Raw genomic sequence first — 10,950 nt, 5'->3', positions numbered from 1 at the left:
ACCTGGTAAGTTTCACTTCACCTCAGTCTCCTTATCTGTAACATAAGAATGAGCAGGTTCGCCTTCCAACTGTTATGTGAGAATTAGGGGAGAGTTGGCAGGAACTGAATAAAAAGGCATGCATTAGCATTCTACTCGCTAATTGCATATTTGGTTTCCTTCCTGCTCCGGACCCTCTCCCCCTCCTGTTGGAATTCATTTTTGGATTTCCAGCACCGAGCTTGGCGCGGCACATAGACTCATGAATGGATGAATGGAAGAATCAATGAGCGTCCACAGCCGCACCCGCGAGCCGGGAGCCCCGCCCGCTTCCGCTGCCCAGCGCGCGGCCGGGCCACGGGCGGGTCTTTCGCGACCGTTCGCTGGCGCGTGCGCGGGAGGCCGCGCGCGTTCGGTGGCGGCGGGCGGGCTCCCCGTGCGCGCGCGCGAGGGGCGGGGCCGGCCGGAGGCTGGCTGGCGGGCGGCTGGCTGCTGAGCCGGCGGCGGCGGCGGGTGGCCGGCCCAGCGTGTGCCGGGTGGGAGAAGACGGTAGGGTGGCAATGCTGCCGCCTGCGTGAGGAGCGCCGAGGAGATCGCGGCGCTTGAGCCTCCAGAAAGCGCGGAGGCGCTGCGGGCCGGGGTCGGTGGCTTCGGGAGCCCGCCGGGCCATGGTGGCCACGGGCGGTGGTTGCCGCGGCAGCGCTGCGGCCCGGGGCTGTGCGAGGCCGGGACAGTCGCGGTGCTGACGCCCTCGGGGCCCAGCCGGAGACATGAAGCGGAGCCGCTGCCGCGACCGACCGCAGCCGCCGCCGCCCGCCCACCGGGAGGATGGCGCTCAGCGGGCGGCAGAACTGCCCCAGTCCCAGCCCCTGCCCCCGCGCCGGCGAGCGCCGCCCGGGAGGCAGAGACTGGAGGAGCGAACAGGGCCCAAGGGACCCGAGGGCAGGGAGCAGGTAGGGAGGGTTGGGGTCCGGGGTGGGAAGGATGGGGAGGCGGAACCTGAAAGGGAGCTGTGGGGGAGGGGACCTCGGCGAGAGGACGCGGGCTGGAGCATTTGAGGGGCGTGGGGACTGAGCAGTTTGGGAAAGGAGGTGGGAAGTCTAGAGACAGAAGAATTGGGAGTGGTGAAATGGACGTGGTGGCCTGGAGTTGAATTGGAAATGGGGAAATAGGGAAATGATAAAATGGTCCTAGGGGCGTTTGTAGCTAGGGGTTCTAGATGGTGCGAAGGAGCACTGGAATGCGGGCTACATGAATAGGCTGCAAAGAGTAGGCTTACTAAAGGAGTATTGAGCTATCCAGAGGGGTAAATATTATAAGAGAAGGAACGGCAATTTGATAGTGTTAAACTGTTTTTTTTTTTTTTTTAGAGATTGTCCTCATGAATTATAAAAATGGGACATTCCTAAACGTTTTCAGATTTGATCATCATTATGCTTTTGTACTAGTGTGTTCAGAATCATCCTTAACATTCTCCTTGGAACCATCTACTTCATGAGAGACCACTTCTTATAACATTGCACATGTGCAATCCCAAGCCCAGTGCTAAAAACATAATCACTTTGCCTTCTAATTTACCACTGAAAATACCTTAGTGAGAAAACACAGATAGAAAGCCATGTAAAAATATTCGTGTGAATCAAACATTACCCTATATAAATTTATGATTACACAAATGGTATGCCTTTACGCCATGTACAGACAGAGAAACAACATGTATCCCATTTGTTTACAATAAAAAAAAATATTCGTGGGTTTCTAAATGGACAGAATGTGCTTATGTAATTTATTAGACAATAGTAGGTGTATTTATGAGTAGGGGATAAAGGTCAGTTTTATCAGGAAGGAAAAGCTGCCACTGGTAGCTTAATGAAGTTCAGTGAAAGGAAAATATGTGATCCTTGATTTTGTTGGATTTGCAGAAAAATGTTCTATAGTCATGAACTCCACTGACAACTTTTCTTTTGCACAGCTCCACTCCAGACCCCAGTGACATTGTCCTTGAACCTTTTAAGACTTTTTATAGGTCTCCCGCCTTTTTTCCCCTCAGTTAAATAAGGATCTTCATTAGACATCACTATTATATAGTTTCAGTGATGCTCATAATAGCTGTTGGATTATTTTCTGAATTTTGTTTTTCCACTTTTTATTCTTCATTAAGCCCTGAGTCAGCTGCACCCTTGGCTATCTCTGCCATTACTTCTAGGCTGCTGAGCATTATCTTGTTGCTGTAATCCCCTCCCACCCTATCCTTATCTTTTATATCCTGGGCAGTTCCTATTTAAAACTTTTAAAATGTACTGTCAAGTCCTGATCCTTTCCTGACTCAGTTTACCTGCTACAGTTGATCTTAGTGCATACTTCAGTCAGGAGTTCAGTATTACTTGACTTTTCTCTTTTATCTTAAGAATTTTTGTTTACTCATTTTTAGCTTTAGTCTCAGAGAAAAAAAGTGTTCATCCTTCTCTGTGAGGCTAATTCTTGTACTTATATTCTTCCTCTCTTGTCTGCTAAGGACCCTTGTTATGTATGTTCTGTTTTATATATCAAGTAGAAACAAAACAACATAATTTACCTGAACTGTGTAACCCATCCAAGCTACTTTATTTCTTTTTTATTCACTAGCAACCTTCTTGAAAAAAAAAGTTTGTATTCACTGTTTCAGTTTCTTTACCTTGTATACATTCCTAATATCTTGGTATGTCTTGTACACTTACACTTTCCCAAAATTATGTTCAGAGTCATTAGTAACTACTATTTGGTTTATATTTTCATTGAGGTTTGTCTTAGAGTGCACAAATCAAAGGTTCATTTAGCTCATGCATTTTAAAAAAATTTTTATTTTTTAGCTCATGCATTTTTACAGAACAGATACACCCGTATGACCATTATTCAGATCAAGATGGAGTACATTTCCAGTACCCCTGATGGCTCCATTGTTTTTTTACTACTGTCCTCCAGAGTAACTTTTCATGACTATCATCATAGATTAGTTTTGAACTAATACTTTATATAAATGGAATCATTCAATTTGCTCTTTAATTACTAAATTATTTCACTTGGATCATGTCTGTGAAGCTCACTTATGTTGTTCTTTAGAGAAATAGTTGTTCTTTTTAATTGCTGTGTAATTTTCCATTTTGTGAATATGCTGTGAAGGATACTAAAATTTGTTTTTCAAATTAAAATATAGTGCCTGCTACTTGTGAAAAGCTTCATTGTGAAAGAGTTACACAGAGAAATCTGTAGAAGTCCTGGGGACCTTTGTATGACAGAAATTTCAGTTTTTCCCTAGTCTCCATACTTTCTGACCTGTGTTTTTCACTGTTGACCAGGTGTTCCTTCTTGACATTTTCTTCTCTTTTGTCATAATCCATTCCACTGCTGCTTTCCTGACTGCTCCCTTCTGTGTCTCTTTTCTCTTCCTGTTTCCTAAAATGTTCCTTGAGAATATGTCCTCTGTGCTTAGTTTTTTCCTTTATTGTATGCTATTCTGTAGCAGACTTACTCTATTTGTGGCAAGTGCTTAGGATGTGGAACAAGGATTCTAGTCCTCTGTCAGTGACATTGTTACAGAACCTTGTAGAGTCTTCTGAGTCTTTAGACCTAATCTCTTTTCTTTATTCTACATTTCTGTTTTTGGGTTTAATATTTTTACTATAGACTTAGCATGTGTGTTCTTTTGTGTGTGTGTGTGTGTGTGTGTGTGTGTGTGTGTGTGTGTGCTGGGAATTGAACCCAGGTCCTCAGCATGCTAGGCACTGTCTCTGCCACTAAGTATATCCCTAGTCCTGTGTTCTTAAATTTGTGATTTTTATGACTTGATAGTGACTCTGAAAGTCTATAATTTGTAATAATTTATGATTTTGAAAGTCAAAAACTTCAGTTGTGTGTGTTATGAGGCTGGATGGATTCTGTTCATTGTGGTAAATGTTCTCCATTTTTATGACACGGAATAGTATTTTTTTATACTTTATATTATGCTGGTATTTATGAAAAAGTTCTGATGAGGATGCAGGACTTGAATCTTCAGAGGTCAGTGGCTTCTCCCTACATCTTTCCTTTTTGTCAACAAATTTGACATTGCACACGTGGTATTTGCCTTGTCATTTCCCTTGATTTCCTGGGCTAGGGAAATGTTAGGTTATACAGATACTATCTTCACAACATCTTTCAAACCTTTATTCCCACTGCCACTTTATAAATTTAAGCATTTTAAAATGTTAGTCTTGATTGTTAAAATACCTTAGCTGCATTTACTCAGTGTTTAGGCCTTTAACCTATAAAATATTCTGTGTTTTATTTAAAGACATTGGAACTCATTGTTTACCTAACTAATGCTAAATGCTAAATAAATATTTGTTAAGAGATCATTTCTCTTTAAAAAATTTTTAGCCTTATTTCTTTTTTGAATTAGTACATAAAAATTGCACATATATGTGGAGTACCATGGAGTTTTTGGACATATATGTACACTGTGTAATGATCAAATCGTGGTAATTTAACCTGTTCATCACCTCGTTTACTCTTTTTTTTTGAGGAGGGGGCACCAGGGATTGAACTCAGGGGCACTCAACCACTGAGTCACATCCCCAGCCCTATTTTGTATTTTATTTAGAGACAGGGTCTCACTGAGTTGCTTACTGCCTCCTCTGTTACTGAGGCTGGCTTTGAACTCACCATCCTCCTGCCTTAGCCCCCCCGAGTCACTGGGATTACAGGTGTGTGCCACCATGCCTGACCTCTTTTCCTTCTTTGTGGTAAAACATTCAAAATCTTCTAACTTTTTTGAAGTATACAATGTGTTACTGTTATCTACAGTCACCCTATTGTGCAGTAGAATACCAGAACTTATTCATTTCTCTATCTTCAGAAACCTGTTTTTTTAAAAAAATATTTATTTATTTGGGGATTGAATCTTGGGCCTCATGAATGCTAGGCAAATGGAAAGTCTTCTACCACTTAGTTATATCCCAGTTTACTCCCCCACCCCTTTAAAATTTAGTTTATTTTGAGACAGTCTTGCTGAGTAACTCAGGCTGGCCTTGAACTTGGGTTCCTCCTGCCTCAGCCTCTCAAGTAGCCATGATTACAGCATGTGCCACTCCACTTGGCTTTAATACTTTCCACTTTATTAGAAAAATCAGAATTAGATTTTCTTTTTCTTTGTTCCTTAGGGTCCTTGCTTTTCTTCATCATAGCTTGGATTTACTGAGATAATTTTGTCTCTTAGTAAGTTTTTTGGAGGCCCAGGCTGTTTAATTTACTGTTGTATAACTAGGGTGAATTTAGTGCTTGAAGCATAGTTATTTGTCTGAATATTTTTTAGAGACATAGATATTTGGTCAATAAATATTCTAATTGGCTGTTAGTATCTCATCAGAAAATGAACTCCTTAGTGACCTGTCTCATTCATTGTGTCTCCAACCTTCTCATATTTTAATGCATTCATTAAATATTTATTGTTAGGCGTTTGCATATACTTATTTAATTATTAGTCTAAAAAGCTCTTTCTTCTTGCCTCTGACTATTAAAATTCTACCCAAGTTGTAACTCAAACTCTTCTGTGAAGGATTTCCATGTGAGATCCTTATAGAATCCTTAATTGCGGTTCAAAAAAATCTGTTAATCTCCTGAAATTCCAGTTCTCAAAATTCTGTGATCCAAAAAGTAAGAACTTGGGTTCTAAGATGTTAAATGAAATAGTGATTGGAAAGTTCGTGGTTAAATAGATGCTTGATAAATATTTATTATTGGGGCTGGGGTTGTAACTCACCGGTAGAGCTTTTGCCTAGCATGTGTGAGGCACTGGATCCAATCCTCAGCACCACATAAAAATAAATAAAAGTATTGTGTCCATTTACCACTAAAATTTTTTTTTAATTTATTCTTAGCTTTCTGTAACACATTCTTTAATCCATTCCTATGTATATATAGGTGCTGAATAAATAATTGCTGAATGAGTTGGTGGATCAGTGTTTTAGTACTTTTATCCTTTTGTGGTCATTTATATTATTTTATTTATTTATTTATTTATTTTTTTGGTACCAGGAATTGAACCCAGAGGCCCTTAACCACAGAGCCATATCCCGAGTCCTTTTTATATTTTATTTAGAGACAGGGTCTCACTGAGTTGCTTAGTGCCTTGCCAAGTTGCTGAGGCTGACTTTGAACTCTCGATCCTCCTGCCTCAGCCTTCTGAGACAAGTGTGGGCCACTGCATCTGGCTTGTTTTTGCTTTTAATGTGCAAATTACTAAAGGTCGGAGCTATGACATCATTTTATCTAAGATAATGCCTAGCCAGGAGTGCTCACAGTAGATGCTAAGTAATAATTTATTGAATGAATGAATCAATCAATAGAAAACTATGCAAATATTTTGAAATTGGGTGATGTGAATAATAATGGTAGTATATTAGAAATAGACAAGTAAAGGAAATGGAAGATTTTGGGGGATGGGAGAAGATGAGTTCAATTTTAGTGGTTAGAATACCCTTAGTACTACTGAAAATTAACAAATGGGCTCATCTCTACCCTGCATTACAGTGTTAGTACATTGCAAAAATATAGGACAAGGCTGGAGTTGTGGCTCAGTGGTAGAGCACTTGCCTGGCATGTGTAAGGCCCTGGGTTCTAGCCTCAGCACCGCATATAAATAAATAAATAACTAAAAGATCTATTGACAACTAAAAAATATCTAAAATTCTATAGGACAGAAAACACACAAGGGAAGGTGTATAACATATGTAGAGAACTAAAATTGCTTTGATATTACTGGAGCTTGAAATTGAAGACATAGTTGGTAAACTAAGACTCAAGGAACCTCTATTGAACCGAGTGCCTCACACATGCTAGGCGAGTGCTCTATCACTGAGCTACAACCCCAGCCCCAACTTTCCTACTCTTAAATGATAGTTTAATTTTTCTTTTCCCCTGAATCTTCAATACTCTTTCTGTCCTTTACTTCCTGTTTCACTGAGGGAAAATAAAAAAGAAAATCAGAAGAGAGATTTCATAAGCTCACCCTATCATTTGGCTTATGTGTATGCATACCCATATTCTTTGCTTTCCCACTTATTGGTGTGGGTCATCTGTTCCTGCTCCTATCTTAAGACCGACTCCTAATTAAGAGTTGCATGTAATTAAGAGTTTTGTTTTTTTAAAACTGGAGGAATTAATAATATTTGACTTCAGAATATACTAGAAAGCTATACTAACCAAAACAGCATGGTATATGGAAAAATGCTCAGCATCACTAATCATCAAGGAAATGCAAATCAGAATCTCAATGAGATATCACCTCACTCTAGTTACAATGGCTATTACCAAAAAGATAAAACAAGTGCTATTGAGGATGTGGCTAAAAGAGAACACTTACATACTGTTGATAGGAATGTAAATTAGTACAGTCATAATAGAAAACAGTATAGTGGGTTCCTCAAAAAATTAAAAAATAGGGCTGGGGAGATAGCTCAACTGGTAGAGTGCTTGCCTCGCAAGTGCAAGGCCCTGAGTTCGATCCCCAGTACCACAAAAAATAAAAAAATAAAAAAAAAATAGGGGTATAGCTCAGTGGTAGAACATGTGTGTAGCATGTGCAAGGCCCTTGGTTTGATCCTTCTGCCCAAAACAACAGCAACAACAACAACAAAACTAGAATTAACATAAGCAGCAATCCTAGTGGTATGAAATCAGTATGCTGAAGAGACATCTGTACTGCCTTGTTTATTGCAGCACTATTCACAGTAGTCAAGATTCAGAATTAACCTGTTTGTCAATAGATAAATAGATAAAGAAAATGTGGGATGTATATCTATCTATCTATCTATCTATACACACATGAATATATATATATATATAATATATGTATATACACACATATATATTTGTATACACATGCACACACACTAGAATACTATTCAGCCATAAAAAAACAAAAACTTATTGTTTGCCACAACGTGTAGGAACCTGAAGGGCATTGTTAAGTGAAATACGCCAGACAAGACAAATACTGCATGGTGTTAATAATGTGTAATCTAAAAATGTTGATGTCATAAAAGTAGAGAGTAGCATAGTGGTAACCAGTGAAGGTGGAAGGAAGAGGGGATGGGGAAATGTAGGCAAATGGGTACAAAGTTGCAGTTTGGAGGAATAAATTCTGGTGTTCATTGTTCTGTAGGTTAACTAGTTAACAATGTATTGCACATTTCAAAGATTTTGAATGTTTCACCACACAAAGTTTGAGTTGGTGGATATATTAATTACCTTCATTTGATCATTACAGTGTATACATGTATTGAAACATCACATTGTACCCCGTACATTTGCACAATTAGTTTGTATTGATTAAAATTTTGAAAAGCTGGGCACAGTGGCACACACCTGTGATCTCAATGACTGGAGACTGAGGCAAGAGAATTACAAAATAGAGGACAGCCTGGTAATTTAGTGAGACTTGTCTTGAAAAAAATAAAACAAAATTTTCACACCCAAACAGGCTGGGGATGTAGCTTAAGTAGTAAAGGGAAATAAAACAACAACAAAAGGAGGGCTGGGGTGTAACTCAGTGGTAGAGTACTAACCTAGCACACGAGAGACCTTGGGTTCTGTCCCCAGCACAGGAAAAGAAAGTTCTGTTCTTGTAATCTTTTCAGGTTCTGCATCATTAATTTTTCTTTTCCATTGATTGATTCTTGTCAGTTGGTATCATATTTCCCATCTTAAAATATCTTCATTAAGATTATAACTCCCTTATCCATTCATTTGATTCAACAAGTTTCTTTGTTCATTTTTTGAGTACTGTGGGATTAGGCAGTGAGAAAGGCCGACAACAGTCCCTTAGGAAATTTCATATAACTTGACCTGGTGTGTTTGACATGGTTGATCATTCCACTGTTTGACTTTTGGGATCATGCTCTGTTGATTTTCTTTCTGTCTCATAGGAAGTGCTTCAGGGAATTCAATCTTTGATCTGCTTCTGTCTTTATTCTTTTTATGTGTTCTCCTTACATTTTCTTGGTTTTTATTCCATCTGTGTGTTGATGATTCCTGCATTTGTTTCTCTGTTCTTGACCTTTTTCCTGAGTTCTAGACTACTGTTTCTAGTTGCCTGTGTAACATTTCCATTTGAGTAGATCTCTTAATCTTAATATATCTCAAAATTGAACTCTTGATGTTTACTCGCCAGTCTGCTGCTTCCCCACTTTTTCCCATGTCAGCAAATGGTTCTGCCATTCATTCATTCATTTACCCAGACCAGAACTTGAAACTCTTTAATTCTTTTCTTAACTTTACATTCCACATTTAGTTTTTCTGGCCTGTTTGGTGTTTCATTCAAATTGCATGAGGCGTTTCCCCACCATCTTCACCACTATCCTAGTCCTATCCTGCCTCATCTGGATTACTGTAAAAGTCTCCTAAATGTCTTCCTGATTCTATTTTTACCATCCTCTTTACCTCTCTGTGATATTCATCACAATTTAGATCAAGATCCAAAATTTTGACTTTATCCTACGATATTCTTTGTGATCTGATCCTGTCCTTTTCTAAACTCGTTTTCTCCCATTCTTCCTCTGCCCATCAGTTCTAGCCACACCTTAGTAATTCCTGAGTATGTTAAGCATGCTTTTACCTGAGGACATGAAAAAATTACTATTTGAGGACTTTTGTGCTTGGTAGTTTTCTTTACCCGAGGTGCCCTTTTCCAGATGGATATATGGCTTTCTCATTTCATTCAGGTCCCTGTTTAGCTATCATCTCAAAGAGGACTTCCTTGACCAGCCTTTCTAAGGTAACTCTCTTGCTCACTCCTTCTCCTCTTTGTAGCCATGTCCTGTATTCATGTTATTGTCACATATTTGTTATTTATTTTATTTCACATTAGAATAGATGCTTTCCTGATGGAAGGAATTTGGGTCTGTTTTTCTCACTTCTGTATCTCTAGCCTCTCTAATTGTACTTTATATATAGAAAGTACCACCGGGTGCAGGGTCACATGCCTATAATCCCAGTGGCTTGGGAGGCTGAGGCAGGAGGATTGAGAATTTAAAGCCAGCCTCAGCAATTTAGTGAGGCCCTAAGCAACTCAGTGAGACCCTGTCTCTAAATAAAATACAAAAAAGGGCTGGGGATGTGGCTCAGTGATTGAGTGTCCCTGAGTTCAGTACCCCATACCAAAAAAAAAAAAAAAAAAAAAAAGAGAAAGAAAAAAAGAAGGTACAAACAACCCTTCACCTTCTTACTGGATTGAACCCAGGGCTTTGTGCATGTTTGGCAAGTGCTATACCACTGGGCTACATCTCCACCCCTTAATAAGTACTTCTTGCCTGAATACATAGTGAATGAGATTGAGTCAAATTCTGATTTCAGATTCCAACTCTGTGACAAGTTACTTAAGTTTTCTAAGCCTTAATTATCCCATATGTAAAGTGGAGATAATATTATTACCTATTTCATAGCATTTTTGTAAGGATTTAATAAGTTAATCTCATTGAAACATGAGGATTTAATAAGTTAATCTCTTTGAAACATGACAGCCTGATATCAAGAAGCTCTCAATAGTAGTTAATTATCATGTTTCCAAGATACATGCACAGAATTTAGTAATATAGAGTTCATATTTTTTTGCTATTCTCAAAAAAATATGTTTTTAGAAAGACATACAATAGAAAAAAAATGTCTTAACCTTTGATTTGATTAGTGTTATTGACCTATTCTTACTTTGTTCAGCTTGAAAGGGAGACATTAATTTGTGTAATTTTCCCTTCAGAGAAAATTTCAGATTTCTTTATTAAGTAACTGGCTTAGAAGGAAAGCATACTCTCTTTAGGTTTTAGAATATAATTAAGAACAGATTAAGCCCAGGGGTCCCACATTTTAAAATTTTTGATAGCATCTCAGGCATGCCAGCTTCAATATAGCAGTGCTCCTTAAGGGAGAAGCTGAGTAGCAGGTAAACACATTCTTTAACCC

General features: G+C 39.1%; 1 protein-coding gene across 5 annotated transcripts in view; it reads left to right on the top strand.

The window, feature by feature from the left end:
• Positions 1–447: 447 nt before the first annotated feature.
• The window catches only part of Mast2 (microtubule associated serine/threonine kinase 2), a 234,633-nt gene continuing 224,130 nt past the window's right edge, over positions 448–10,950 (top strand). For all 5 annotated transcript variants that reach the window (XM_047527470.1, XM_047527459.1, XM_047527449.1 and 2 more), the window contains exon 1: positions 448–932. In XM_047527470.1, the coding sequence (XP_047383426.1) occupies positions 750–932 (183 nt within the window). In that variant the 5' untranslated portion in view covers positions 448–749. The remainder of the gene's footprint in view (positions 933–10,950) is intronic.

Source organism: Sciurus carolinensis, chromosome 1 (genome assembly GCF_902686445.1).
Source record: "Sciurus carolinensis chromosome 1, mSciCar1.2, whole genome shotgun sequence".
NCBI lineage: Eukaryota > Metazoa > Chordata > Mammalia > Rodentia > Sciuridae > Sciurus > Sciurus carolinensis.
This window is presented reverse-complemented; position numbering and strand designations above follow the sequence as displayed.